At 38.8% G+C, this 15314-nt stretch overlaps 1 protein-coding gene and 1 pseudogene across 1 annotated transcript; one reads left to right on the top strand and one right to left on the bottom strand.

Moving 5' to 3' along the window:
• The first annotated feature begins 105 nt into the window (after positions 1 to 105).
• LOC129069416 (cytochrome b-c1 complex subunit 6, mitochondrial) lies at positions 106 to 6858 on the top strand. The gene is made up of 4 exons (XM_054572170.1): positions 106 to 289; positions 3161 to 3187; positions 3941 to 4102; positions 6563 to 6858. Exons 1-4 carry the CDS (start codon positions 236 to 238, stop codon positions 6593 to 6595), a joined length of 276 nt encoding a protein of 91 aa, XP_054428145.1. The 5' UTR covers positions 106 to 235; the 3' UTR covers positions 6596 to 6858.
• Positions 6859 to 8746: 1888 nt separating this feature from the next.
• Positions 8747 to 9340, bottom strand: LOC129069415 (proteasome maturation protein-like; annotated as a pseudogene).
• Positions 9341 to 15314: the final 5974 nt, after the last annotated feature.

The raw sequence follows: 15314 nt of genomic DNA on the forward strand, positions 1-15314 counted from the left end.
GGGGCATTTCTTAGTAAATCCATTTCAGATGCAAAATACCAGCTACCCCTATCCCCTGCCTGTGGACGATAGTACATGCCAATCTGAGCGTGTGTTCGCGACTACGACGAGTCTGCCGCACTTCCGGCCATATCGCCGGATATCCGCTGAGTGACCCTTACAAGTCCTTCTTGATTTTGAAGTGGAAAAGGTGCGGGTTTTGCTGCTGGTATTGGATCTAGAATCGTAGCCGGACATGGGGCTGGAGGACGAGCGAAAGATGCTGACTGGGTCCGGAGATCCCAAGGAGGTAAGAGGATCGATTCGACCCTCTTGTCAAGGGTCAGGACCTAGCCCGCCAAAACACGCCTGGAGCCCCTTTGGCCCTCCTTCCCCCACCTTAGAGTTTGCATGATCTGGAGAGCTGGTTCCCTTGACCCTTCCCCAGAACTCGTCGGATGACCTTGGGCAAGTAGATGACTAGTCTTTCTCTGGGCCTTGACCTTCCCATTCTGTGACTATGGCGAAGGTTTAACGAGAGCGGAAACTGTGTTGACTGCTTTTGAAAAAATAGTATCTGCATTTTTAGTCAGTCAGGTGTCCCTGATTTGACAGGTTTGGGAAGCAAGCGATCAACCCTAACCCTGGCCTCAGCTCTCAGGTTAGGAATCCCTGCCACATCTGTGGAGGTTCCAGAGATCTGGCCTTACACTAGTTTCTGTGAAAAAAAAATGGTTTTTTTCCTTCTTTGTGGGGGCTGGAGAGCGATATCTTTGGGGACATTGTAGGAATGTGCATTATAATTCAGTGATTAAAGAGGAAGCTCTCTTCCAGAGTAAAAATGCCGATGTAATAATGACTGCTTACTATTTCAAGTGCATTATATGTGCTAATTCATTTAAGCCACACACTAGTCCTCTGAGGTATTAGGGACTATTATTGCCATTTTACAGATGAGGAAATGAGTGTAGGGAGGTTAAATATCTTCTCTTAAGGACACACAGCTAATAAAACCATGGAGCCAGGAACTGAACCAAGCAGCATGGTTCCAGAGCTAACAGTCAACCACAATGCCATACAGCTTTACAGAAGCCAGCTAGCTTTTGTTTCCAATTACATTTCCTATCTATTCTCTGTCACTTTGGGGCAGCTATTTTGTGCCTATGGGTTCAGGGTAATTGGAAACTAGTTCATCCCATAATTTTTCCTGGTAGTGTTTTCAGAAGGAGTACCAGAAAGACATGGAGTCAGCTTTAGGAAGTTCAGGGAGTATACCAGAAACTTTAGTAGGGCTCACCACAGCAGTAGATGAGAGAAAGGAAGTAAATAAGTGCTCAGTTTTAAAATTAAGAAAACGGGCTCTTTTATGCAGAACACATACTACTTGGAGATAAATCTTTTTACTTAGTGTGACATAGATTTTTCTCATTGACTGGAAATTTGACATTAGGTAGTTCATATTCAGACTTGTATGTGGATTTGTTTTTCCAAAACAAGCCATGATACTTTTGATGCAAAATTATCAAAGATACAAAACAATTAATGTAGTAGTATTGCTAATAAGGAAATGATATAAAGGTCTTGCTTCTAGGAAGACTAATTTCTGGTTTCTAAGTCAGGCAGAATGTGACTTGTTTCTTTCGGCAACTTTTTCAGTATTTTTTTTTTTTTTTAAGAACAAGGTTAAGAAGACTTATTTAATGAAAAACTAAAATTTTACATCCTAAATGACACCTTTATGTGTAGAAGAGACCTTTGCCAATTGTGGGCATAATAACCTGGGTTACAGCTGAGCTTGCCCTACCCTTCCCAGCTTTCATGGGCTTTAGTTTTTTACCTGAAGGGCATGGTAGAGAATGAGCCAGATTGTGTTGAAGTTTTGAAAACATAATGAGGGGTTGCTGAGCTAGTTCTTATATTTCCCTCTATACCTTTTCTTTTCCTTCTTCCACAAGTGGACATGTGCATGACAATTTGAAGTACTGATCAGATAGACTCTGCTACACCCCAGATTTAGGCCTATGCTGATGTTCCCACATCTAATATTGTTTACACTGTTTCCCTTGGAAGAAAGGAAACTAAGTTTGAGATTCTGCATCAGAATCAGAAATAAATGGGAAGGGCTTAGTGTTTCCAAGCTTGTGAATAGAGACATGTAGATGTTTTATATTGATAGTTTACTTGGAGTCTTAGGAGTTTGGCAAGCCAAAAAGTAGTGGCTGTAGCCATCTTCAGTTAGACTCTGGCTAAAAAAGAGTTTAGGTTTGGCCATTTTCGTATTCCCAATTCAAGTTCAGAATCTAGAAAAAAAATGTGAGTTTTCGTCTTACCTTAGTTTGTGACATAAGGACTAAATTTAGCTAATAAGGGGACCCGCCAGACTTTAGAACAAAACACTTTCTAAAGTTATGGAGGTTCCATATGAACATATGGCAGCATGAATCGGTATCAGAAAATGTCTAATTAATGTTATTTCTCAGCTGAGAGTTCCTTAGGGCGGTTGTGATTAATCAAATTATTATAGATATGGAAGTGCTTTGTAAACTTTATAGCATTGTGCATGCTTTAGGTTGTTGCTAATGAAAGTGAGATAGTATGTCCTTGTTGAAATGTACCAGGATTTGTTTTAAGCAGGTATGGTAATGCCATGCCAGCTAGGGCCACATAGAGAAGTGCCTGACCAGCCAGGAGCAGAAGGGGCAAAGGAAACCGGACCTTTGGTTTGAGGGAAGGAATGGGTGTGGTAGGATAGACAAGCTTTAGCAAGTTTAGGATTGAATGGTTTAAATCATTTCAGTGGGCTCTGGGTTACCGGGGTTGTCCCTCCAGTTGTTTGGTACTTGGCCCTGGGATGATTAAGGCAGGTGCAATAATTGGTTTAGTGTAGGAGAGTTAGTTAAAGGAAGCGGTTAGTGGCAAGGGTTTTGGATTGGTTGTTTTGTATATGAGATGCCTGCTGCCAAGACAAATTGTTTAGTATATCTAAAGTTAGCTAGCCCTGGGAGGGGCAGTCTCTTCGGGATTGGCAAGTCCCCCAAAATGTCAAAGCATCATAAAATACAGAAATTTTAAAACATGATTAATATAATGTCTATAGCCTCAGTAATTGCAATATCAGTATGATTGGGAATACATATGTGATAAAATTGCTGCTGACATTAATTTTGTTTTCTTTTTGTAGGAGGAAGAGGAGGAGGAGGAATTAGTGGTAAGAGCTGTCTTGGGTTTGGAACCATCACAGTAAAAGAAGTTTGAGTCTTGTGAAAGAAACTCTGAAGCCATTTTAAGAAGTTTTTATGTTAGACACCTTGGAGAGAATGGGAGTGGAAAAGCCTTTAATACTTCCTTCCTGTGTAGTGGAGTACTTGGGGATGTGGGCCTGGGAAGCTGAGTCTTTTCTGGGTTTTGGGCTTCTTTAGTTGTGTCAGGAAGTAGAGCAGCATCTAGAGGGCCTGGCGCTCAGTCATCTGCTGTTGGTGGTTTAATAAATAATTCTGGAAGGAATTTTTCCTGGATGGTTCTTCTTTGTATTAAAATTGCTTTTCTAGCTAGGCAGCTGAGGTATATAGGCCTTGCTGTCAGATGAAGGGAATTGAAATTCACAGACATTATGTATCCCAAAATGCTGTGTTAACAAGTAAGGCCTCCTGTAGATCTACTTCAAGTTTGGCCAGGTTTCCTTTACCACCTTGTTTTTCAGATAGGACTGAGGCTTTCAGTGCATACTGGCAACCTTGGAAGGCAGGAATATGAAACTTTTTCCTACTACTTAGCATCAGAATTGAATGGGAGACCCCATTCTGCCATTTCTGGTGGCAGTGTGGCTCTGCCAGCTGGCCTTCTGCACGGTAATTCAGAGGCAGCACCTTGGTTTGGTGGTTGTATTAATCAAAGCATATGGTTCATGGATTGCCTCCTAAAACCCTCATTTTGGTTTTTTGTTTGTTTGTTTCTCCATCAGGATCCCCTAACAACAGTGAGAGAGCAATGCGAGCAGTTGGAGAAATGTGTAAAGGCTCGGGAGCGGCTAGAGCTCTGTGATGAGCGTGTATCCTCCAGGTCACACACAGAGGAGGACTGCACGGAGGAGCTCTTTGACTTCTTGCATGCAAGGGACCACTGTGTAAGTCAGCCTAAAGTCAGGAAGGGGGAAAGTTTACAGTGGCCAGGGAACACTTGGTTCTGACAACCTTCCCATCCTGACATTTATTGTGGCCCAATATGTGCTGGGTATAGTACTGAGCACTTTGCGTAAGTAATCTTACCTAATCCTACCACTTTCCCTGGAGGCAGGTATCATTATCCCTTCTCTGAGCCTCAGAGAAGAGGCATGATATCCCAACATGTATTTCTAAACAGTGGGAAAGCTGAATTTTATACTTTTAAGTAACAGGCTATTCTTTAAAAGAATTTATATCCTCCAATGTGTCTTTTACATAGAAGTTGGTCCAAAAAGTTTTGTTTTTTTAAAAATAAACTTGTGCTTCACTCTTACATATAATACTAACTTAATTTAAATTGTAGGGAAGGCAGAGTTTGACTTGGTTGTTGCTTATGTTAAAACTGATTGTGTGGCTAATAAGCATATGAAAAGATGTTCAACACCATTAGCTATCAGGGAAGTGCAGATTAAAACCACAATGAGATACCACTTCATATCCACTAGATTGGTTCCAATAAAAAAGATAGGTAACAAGTGTTGGCCTATGTGGAGAAATTGGAAACCTCATACACTGTTGATGAGAATGTAAATTGGTACAGCCTGTGCAAGACAGTCTTAAAGTTCTTCAAAAGGATAAACATAGAGTTGCTATGTGACCCAGCAATCCAACTCTTAGGTGTATATATACCTAAGGGAAATGAAAACATTTCTACATAAAAACCTGTATGCATATTCATAGAAATGTTATTTGTAATAGCTAAAAAGTAGAAACAACCTAAGTGTCTGTGAACCGATACATGCATGTAATGAAATATTTGGCCAAAAAAAAAAAAAAAAAAAAAAAAATCAAGCTCTTTAGCCAAAATCTAAATACACTTTACTATATTGATGCAGCAATTCCACTTCTGGTTATATACCCAAAGGAATTGAAACTTCAAGGATTTGAAGACGATATTTCTGCATGCATGTTCATAGCAGCATTCACAAAAACCCATTAATAGATGGATGGATAAACAAAGTGTGATATATACATGCAATGAGATATTACCCAGCTTTAAAAAGGAAGGACACTGACACATGCTACAACATGAATAATACTTGACATACTAAAATAAACCAATCACAAAAAGACAGATACCATTTCAATTATATGAGATGCCTTAAGTAGTCAAATTCATAGAGGCAGGAAGTAGAATGGTGGTTGCTAAGGGCTGAGGGGACTTACTATTTAATGGGTACAGAGTTTCAGTTTAGGACCATGGGAAAATTCTGGAGATTAATGATTGCAGGACCGTATGAATGTACTTAATGCCGAAGCAAAATGTATTGTTGAAAATGGTTAAGATGATAAGTTTTATGTTATTTAAATATTTTTATGAGCAAAGCACTAGATTAAGATCTGAGAGTGAGATAGGCATGGTCCCTCCCTTCACTATGAGCCAGAGAATGGTTAGTAAACTGGTAAGTCTCTTGGCTTTCACTGATCCTCTTATTTATTTATAAATAATATGTATTTATTTTTAGAGAGAGGGGAAGGGAGAAAGGGAGGGAGAGAAACATTGATTGGTACCTCCTGTACCCTGACTGGGGACAAAACCAGCAACCCATTCATGTGCCCTGACTGGGAATTAAACTGGCAACCTTTTTCTTTGCAGGAAGGTGCCCAACCGAGCCACACAGGTCAGGACTGACACCCACATTTAAGGATGCTATGCCTCCCCTCACACCATTTTATTTTCCTTGGTATATATCACTATCAGAAGTTACTTTATGTGTCCTGACTGGTGTGGCTCAGTGGGTTGAGTGTCGTCCCACAAACCAAAATGTTGCCCGTTCAGTGCCCAGTCAGGACATATGCCTGGGTTGCAGGCCAAATCCTCAGTTTGGGGCATGCAAGATGCAACTGATTGATGTTTCTCTCCCTCTCCTTCTCCCTCCCTTCCCCTCTCTCTAAAAATAAATAAAATCTTTTTTTAAAAAAGTCACCTTATGTGTATATTTCTCTGTTTATCTCTAAGTTCCATAAGAGATGTTGTTGTGTTTACTGTTGTAACTCAGCACCTAGAACTGTACCTGGCATATAGATGTTGTATAAATATTTGTGGAATTAATAAGAACTGAGATGGGAGGTAAAACGTTTCTATGGGGGAAGACAGAGGAGGGACAGATTTGTGTGGGGATAGCGCTTGTTTAGAGAAGGCTTTCATTTTAAATTCTAAAGGAAAAGATGAAAAAACAGAAAAAGAGTTCCAGGTAGAAAGGAGATTCAGGTAACTAAGGGGAGTGCACTACGGCTCAGAAGTGTGTGAGTGTGTGAGGAGTGGTGAGAGTAGGGGGAGTGCCGTTCCAGGTCTTGAAGAACCTTGTAAGCCTTGACATTAAAGCTGCCAATTAATGACTTCTTTTCTTTCCTCCATCTAGGTGGCCCACAAACTCTTTAACAGCTTGAAATAAATGTGCAGATTCTTTCACCCATGGGCACCACCTGGGCATCAGGATATTTCCTCATGGTCTTGAACATGCCATTTGTTTCTCATTTGTGTAACTGTAAGTTCATGTGAACTTCATGGATTTGGTTAGGCAATATCTTCTGTGTAATTAGCAGTGGTTCTATCTAATAAAGTCCAGTAATCTACAGACATTTATTTAGAATTTTTTTAATTGGAAAATTTCAAACATAAAGATAGAATAATAAACAATCCTCTGTGCCCATCAAATAGCATGAGTCTCTTTAATGATAAGGACTTTATTTTTTTTTAAATTTACTTTGATGTCTTTTATTTCATTTTATCACATTTAAAATGAACAGTAGCCCTGACTTATGTGGCTCAGTTGGTTGGGTATCGCACTGCAGAACAAAGAGTTGCTGGTTTGATTCCTGGTCAGTGCACGTGCCTGGGTTGCTGGCCCAGTCCCCAGTTGGGGAGAGTGCAAGAGGCAGCTGATCGATGTTTCTCTCACACATTAATGTTTCTTTCCCTCCCTTTCTGCCCCCCCTAAAAAAATAATAAATTTTTTAAAAATAAAATTAAAAAATGAACAGGAATTGCTTATTAAACACCCAGTTCATCTTAAAGCTTATCTCAAAAGTCTCCTGACAGTTTTTGATTTCCGTGTCCAACAGTTTATTTTTCTTAAAAATTTTTTTTTTTTTTTTTTTTTTAATGCTCTGGCTGGTGTGGTTGAGTGGATTGAGTGCCAGCCTGCAAACCGAAAGGTAGCTGGTTCAGTTCCCAGTCAGGGCAGTCTAAGCAGATGAGAAAGGGTCACGTGGGTAGACAGTGCTGGCAGTGAGAGCTTGGTTACATACTTACAGGTGGGATTGACCCAATAAATAAGTGTATTGAAGATAATGGAAGGTAGCAGAGAATGAAGCTGCAAATATGGAAAAGGAAAAAAACCAGAATGAACTCTGCAGTGTTAAGGTATTGGTATAAACTAAGTAAATATAGATTTCAGTGTAAGTAAATGTAGATGCCAATATGTGTAAGTGTGGGGAGTAAATATATTCCCTAGCTCAGCCCACAAAGAGGGAGGGTTTCATTCTCCAATAAAAGGAACAGGGCCCTTGGAGAAACGGGTGATTCCAGGGCTAGGCAGGGGAAATACAAGGTAAGCCTGGAACATTTTGTTGTTCCAGAAAGGAAGTGCTCAAAGAACAATAGGAACATGTTGGAAGTACACAAAACCACTAGTCACATTTGGGACAATTGGAGCATCAAAATATATGATGACAGTATATATTATAGCCCATTGAATAAAATAGGAATCCATGAATCCATACTAACATAAGTGAATCTATTGAAAGTTTGGTGAGGAAGGGAATACATACTACTTACAAAAGGAGGAAGTACACTGGAGAAGCTTGGCAGACAGTAACTTGGATTAAAGTTGACATCACCAGTAATGGGACATAACTACCACCTACAGGCAGCAATGAGTAAAAAAATGCATCACTGATTCTAAAAAAAAAACAAAAACATCTGAATCTAACCAGAAAAAATGAGGGACATAAAATTAGACATTGTATAGAACAGTATATGTTTTCCATATAACAGTAAATAGTGATGAGGCTCTGCAGTACTGCTAGTATTTTTTTTTAATTGACATCTGTTGGCTACTTTATTTTTCACTTTAAAGACAAGACTTAAAACCACCAAATTTACTTAGCAACCTGAAAGAATCAAAAATAGGTGTAATTCTAAAGTGGCTTCAATAACCCAAATATTGTGAGTACTAGTAGACTTTACTGAAACAAGGTAAAATATAAATATTTGATTCTGTACTTATTTTGAAGTGTTAAATCAGTTACAGATGTTTACTCTGAAAGAGGCTACTACTATGAAGACTGCAAACTCAAATACTGATAATGATCATTCAAAGTTCAGTATATGAAATACCTAGATTATAGGTTGAAATGGAACCTGTGGTCAGTATAATATTCATTAGCAACAGTTTTTTTTTAAAGACATAGAAGGATTGTTTTAATATAAATCAGGAGTTTTAAAATGATCTCTAGTGCTTTCAATTGTCACATGCCAATGAACCAAAGACCCAAATAATTTCAAATGATCAGATACTTTTTAGGCAACAGTTTTCATGTGTCAGTACTTTTAATATTGTATACATGCAATTATAGTAAAAAGATAACTATAAACAAGATGTAGCTCCTCCACTTCCATGATCAGCACACTGCATTACAGTAAGCCAAATTTACATTCCACCATCAAGTGTGGCTCTCCCATTAGCTCACTTTGTGATGGGTCATTAAGAATGTCTTCAAATCCAATAGTCTCATCATTACCACTCAAAATACCAGTGAAAGGTTTGAGCTTGGACGAAATGGAAGATGCTAAACCTGTTGTACTGCCTTGAATTCCATTTGCAATTTTAGTGGAGCAAACAGACTGGATGTTTCTCAGTGTGGAAAAATACATTTTATCCTGGTTGAGCTGGAATTTTTTTCTGATAATTCAAGAGGACGACTGGGCAAAAGTTCATTTTTCACACAAGTAAAACCTCTTTGAAGAAGATCATGACTTTCAAAAGGTCCACTTGCTGAAAGTTCAGTAGCTGGAATACTGTCCTTTAGCTGAGAGCCAAGTCCTCTGGTGTTCATATTGCTGTGTGAACAGCCTCTTAGGGCAAGTACTCTTAATGTCCATGGCACTGCTAGTATTGTATGTTGCTCAAGGGATAAGTGGGGTCAGTACTGTCCAATAGAATATTCTGCAGTATGTCCTGGCCGGTGTGGCTCGGTTGGAGGATCATCCCATTAGAAGAAAGATTACAGGTTTGATTCCCAGTCAGAGCGCATGCCTAGTTTATGAGTTCCTGGTTGGGGCACATATGAGAGGCAGCCAATCAATGTTTCTCTCTCACATTGCTGTCTCTCACCCTCCCTCCCTCCCTTCCTCTCTCTCTTAAAAAAAAAAAGGGGGATAAAAAGAAACCATGGAATTTCTGAAGCTTAAAAATATATCTGAAATAAATTTATTGGATAAGATTAACAAAAAAATCAATGTACTAAAATGTTCTTCAAGACAGCAACAGAAACAAAGACTGAAGCGCACACACACAAAAAAGAACAAATCCTGAAGTGTAAGAGGAAAAAAAAACACTAAAAATAAATGACCAAGGAAAATGCTGTGGGATAATAGCAAATGGTCTGGAAGAGAAGTGTGGAAGGAGAGGCAGGGAGAAAAAATATTTGAAGCAGTAATGGTTGAAATTTTCCAAGTTTGATGAAAGTTATAAACTAGTTCCCAGAAACTCAACAGACCCCAGACAGAATAAACACAAAGGAAATCACACCAACTCACTTATCCTCAAATTATTTTAAACTAGTGATAAAAAAAAAAAATCTTAAGAGAAAAGATGCATTACATACAGAGGCACAAGGAATTACTATGCAATTCATAAGAAACTCATCTTTAGAGTTGAAAGAAGAAAATTTTGACTCAAGGATTCTGTATCTGTCCTCACCAGAATAACTCAGTTGGGTGAGTGTTATCCCATAAAGTAAAGGGTCACTGGTTCAATTCCTGGTCAGGGCTATTGCCCAGGTTGCTGGCCTGGTCCCTGGTTGGGACCCATGCAGAAAACAACTGATCAATGTTACTCTCACACATTGATGTTTCTCTCCCTCTCTCCCTCCCTTGCCCTTTCACTAGAAATAAAATCTTAAAAAAAAAAAAATTCTGTATCTATTAAGAATTACCTTAAAGCAAAATAGAAATGCTTAGTCCTGGCCAGGTAGCTCAGTTGGTTAGAGCATTGTTCTGATATAAGAAGGTTGTGGGTTCGATCCTGCATGAATGGGTGGAACAACAAATTGGCATTTCTCTCCCTTTTCTTCTCTAAAATAAATTAAAAATAAAAATAAAAATAAAAATGCTTAAACAAATGAAAGGTGAGAGAATTCACTGTCAGCAGACCTGGGTTGCAAGAAATATTAAGGGAAGCGCTCCCCTGACTGGTGTGGCTCGGTGGGTTGTGTGTTGTCATGCAAACCTAAAGGTGGCTGGTTCAAGTCCCAATCAGGGCACATGCCTAGGTTGTGGGCCAGGTCCCTGGTTGGGGAAATAGAGAAAAAAATCACCTCTGGCTGAAAAATAGAATATCAAGAAATTTCATTCATAATGAAAAAAACACTTCCTTTCCTTCTCACCCTGCATTCCCAAGAAAAAAATTGAGAAACACCCAACTCTAGGCTGTCAGATTGCTTCACTGTTCAATTTTTAATAATTTAAGCAAGAAATAATACCAATTGAATAAAGATTCTTTCAGAAAACATAAGTGAAGGGACACTTCCCAAACTATATGAGGCCAGCACTACCCTGATATCAAAATCAAAGACATTATAGGAAGAGAAAATTGCAGGCCAATATTCCACATGAACGCAGATGCAAGAATACAACAATGTATAAAAAGAACAATACACCATAAACTAGTGTTTGTTTTTTTACAGGAATACAAAGTTGGTTCATCATTTGAAAATCAGTATAATTCATCATTTAACAAAATAAATAAGAAAAACCATGTGATCTCAATAGATGCAGGAAAAGCATTTGAAAAAAATCGACAACTATTCATGGTTTAAAAAAAATCTCAGCAAACTAGAAGTAGGATGGAACTTCTTTTTAAAAAAATTATTTATTGATTTTAGGAGTGGGGGGAGACATCGATTTGTTGTTCCACTTATTTATGCATTCATTCATTGATTCTTGTATGTGCACTGACCAGGAATTGAACCCACAACTGTGATGTATCAGGACAACACTCTAGCTGACTGGGTTACCTGACCAGGGCCAGAAAGGAACTTCTTTAAAACAAAAACAAAAACAAAAAATCGGCCCTGGTTGGCATGACTCAGTGGGTTGAGCTTTGGCCTACAAACCAAAAGGTCACTGGTTCAATTCCCAGTTGGGGCACATGCCTGGGCTATGGGCCAGGTCCCCAGTTGGGGGTGTAGAAGAGGCAACCAAGCAATGTTTCTATTGCACATTGATGTCTCTTTCCCTCTTTTTCTTCCCTCCTTCCTCTCTCTCTAAAAAATAAACAAAACCTTAAAAAAACACACAAAACTATAGCTAACATATATAATAGTGAAATACTGAATGCTTTCCCTCTAAGAATGGGTACTAGGCAAAGATGTCTGTACTACCACTACTCGGATTCAACCATAAATCATAACCCGTAGGTTAAAGCAACAAAAGGAAAGGAGGAAAAAGGCATATGGTTAGGAAAATATAATTATTTTTTGTAAAGATATTTATGTTAACATGTAATGGGTTTATTATTGTTAATGAAAAAGTAAACTTGAAAACAATTTTTAGTTTTTTTTCTGGTTTATTTTGCTCAACTTCTTTTTTCTTTTTTAAAAAGTATTTTTCCATTGTTTTAATTTCTAACCAGTACTGATAGACAAACAAAAGCTTAATAGTTCTCAATAATTTTTTAAGTGTGTAAAGGAGTCCTGAGACCAAAACGTTTGAGAATCATTGATCCAGTCCAACCTCTGCTTCCCCATTTTATAGAGGGGTAAGCTGAGGCATGGAGTGTGAAGGGGCCCTTCACAAGGAGATTTTGGTTGTGGTCCTGACACTCCATATTTGCTTTAAGCCTTTGAGAACTAGTGTGGCTGAGATACCTCTTCTCCAGTGTATTCAATCACTCTTCATTGGACCCTTACCTGGATTGATTGATTGATTTTTTTTTTATTGTTTATTACAGTTGTCCCAATTTTTCCCCCGTTGCCCCTTTCCACCCAGCCCACGTCCTACTTCCTCAGGCAATCCCAGCACCCAGTTGTCCATGTCTATGGGTCATGCATGCTTGTTCTTTGGCTAATCCCTTCACCTTCTTTCAACCAGTCTCCACCTCCCCACTCCCACCTTACAGGTGCCAGTCTGTTCCATGTATCTATGCCTCTGATTGTACTTTGCTTGTTAGTTCAGTTTGTCCATTAGATTACACATATAAATGAGATCATATGGTATTTGTCTTTCACTCACTGGCTTATTTCACTTAGCACAACAGTCTTCAGGTCCATCCATGCTCCTTATCTGCATTTAAATGCTTATGAGTTTTTTTTTTTTTTAAAGGCCCTTCTCTATACATATCTCCCTCCATCTTACAACTGCCAGATTCCTGGGAACATTTTTCTTGAAAATTTTGTTTATACTTACATTTCCACCTTATCATCTTTCACTCACTCATTCAATTAATATTGATTGAGAGCCAGCTATGTACCACATACAATTATAGGTGCTGAAAATTCAGCAATGAATTAAACAAAATTCTTACTTTCTATTATTATTTAATCCTCATCCAAGGATATGTTTTTTTAAATTGATTTTTGAGAGAGAGGGAGGGAGAGAAGCAGAGAGAGAGAAACATTGATCAGTTGCCTCGTAATACTCCCGGATGTGGGATTGAACCTGCAACATATGTATGTGCCCTGACTGGAAATCGAACCTGTAGCCTTTTGGTATATGGTACAATGCTCCCACCAAACAAGTCATCCAGCCAGGGAAAATCCTTGCTCTTTTGAATATTACATTCTACTGAGGGAATTCAGATCCAGAAAAATAGTCCGGAACATGTAAAGGGCAGAAGAGGATTACTGGGTGCTCTTCCATTATAGCGTTGGCATATAATTTGATTGACTTTATATTGACTAGGCTATCTTACAACTTTGTAGGGGTAGAGGTTAACTTGTAGAAAACCACTTACAATGTCAATAATTCTTGTCTGAGAGCAATGCAAATGATTCCCATCCATAGTTATGAATTTTGTCCAGTAGAGATGGAATTGAGCTCCATGCGATAGAAGAGATAATTCTAAACATTAGTTTGTTACTTAATAGGTTATTAATGATTTCACAACTACTAGCATTCTGTTGGCTGATAATCTAAATCTTTGAACCTCAAATTCTCACTTGAACAAGTCCTACCATCTTACTGGTTCCCTCATTATTTAGGATGATAACAAATGAGTAGTTTAATATGATGAAGAAAATCTTTGGCATGTGTTCACTTTATATTTGTATGAGTTATGATTTACACCTTTTTAAATTGAATTTATTGGGGTGACATTGGTAAATAAAATTATATAGGTTTCAGATGTACAACTCTATAATACATCTGTCTATTGATTGTATTGTGTTCACCACCCAAGTCAAGTCTCCTTCCACCACTACTCATTCTCTCTACACCCTCTTTTACCTCCCTTCCCTCCCCTCTGGTAATCACCATACTGTTTGTGTCTATGAGGTGGTTTTTTTTTTTCTTTTTTCTTTTTTTTAAGATTTTATTTATTTTTAGAGAAGGGAAAGGAGGGAGAGAGGGAGAGAAACATCAATGTGTGGTTGCATCTCACACGACCCCTACTTGGAGACCTGGCCTGCAACCTAGGCATGTACCCTACACTGGGAATCAAACGAGCGACCCTTTGGTTCGCAGGCCAGAGCTCAATCCACTGAACCACACCAGCCAAGGCTATTTTTTTTTCTTCCTTAATCCCGTCACATTTTTTACCCAGCCCTGCAACTCCCCTTCCCTCTGTCAACTGTATGTTCTCTATCTATGAGTCTGTTTCTATTTTAACTTATTTTGTTAATTAGATTCCACACATGCATGAAATCATCTGTACTTGTCTTTTCTCTGACTGGCTTATTTCACTTATCATAATACTCTTCAGGTCCATCTTTGTGGTCACAAAGGGTAAGACTTCCTTATTTTATTTATTTTTTTTTACCACTGAGTAATATTCCATTGTATAAATGTACCACAGCTTTTTACCCACTCATCTACTAATGGGCACTTGGGTTACTTCCAAATCTTGACTACTATAAAAAATGCTGCAATGAACACAGGGCATCATAGGGTATGTTTCTCACCTATTAAAAATGATAACTTTGCAGACAATTAAGAAAATAAATATAAGGTAATAAGTCATAAGAATAAAAGCAGGGTAAAAGGACAGCTATCGACTAGTGGTGTACTCTATGCTATTTTATATAGGGCAGATCAGTCAGTAAATCCTGCAATGTCTCTCTTAATTCTAAGTGGGATCTATCCTCTTCTCTTCATCTTCACTGCCATCACACTAATCCAATCATCTCTCATCTGAGCTCTCCACTTACTAAGTGGGATCTATCCTCTTTTCATCTTCACTGCCACACTAATCCAATCATCTCTCATCTGATCTCTCCACTTACATCAGCCATCATTGGCTGTCAGATGACCACTTTTACCAACAACTGGCGATCACTCTACTCTGCCCTAGATGATCACTTTTAAAAACAGTTATCATGTCCCTCCTCTCCACTGGCTCCCTATGATGGTGTCGGTTTCCCTAAGGTGGAGTCAACTTTTGCGGAGCCCAAAGCTTACACAATTCGGGAGGTTCTCTTTAAGAAAAGTAATACATTAGGTACATTACCTAATACATTAGGGCCTTTAAGGGGGTAGTGCAAATGACAGGTCTACAAACTTACGCTTTCATTAGCTTCACTATAAATCCCTCTCTGCCTACACGTCTACTTGGCTCGTTTTTCTCTACCTTACTATCTTTCTCCTGCTACTTCTACCTTCCTGAAGGCCTTTCCCGCCACTATCTGCCTGGGTAACTCAGTACTCCTGCCAGCTCCCCGACCTCCCTGATTCCC

The sequence above is a fragment of the Pteronotus mesoamericanus genome, unplaced genomic scaffold (genome assembly GCF_021234165.1).
Source record: "Pteronotus mesoamericanus isolate MK-2021 breed Mesoamerican mustached bat unplaced genomic scaffold, CSHL_Meso_final contig_221, whole genome shotgun sequence".
Classification (NCBI taxonomy): domain Eukaryota; kingdom Metazoa; phylum Chordata; class Mammalia; order Chiroptera; family Mormoopidae; genus Pteronotus; species Pteronotus mesoamericanus.

Excerpts from the sequence above, each read along its gene's own strand:
- LOC129069416 (XM_054572170.1), top strand. The coding sequence starts at position 236 with ATGGGGCTGGAGGACGAGCGAAAGATGCTGACTGGGTCCGGAGATCCC. Across the intron at positions 290-3,160 it reads GGTCCGGAGATCCCAAGGAG|GAGGAAGAGGAGGAGGAGGA; the intron begins GTAAGAGGATCG and ends TTCTTTTTGTAG. Across the intron at positions 4,103-6,562 it reads TGCATGCAAGGGACCACTGT|GTGGCCCACAAACTCTTTAA; the intron begins GTAAGTCAGCCT and ends TCCTCCATCTAG.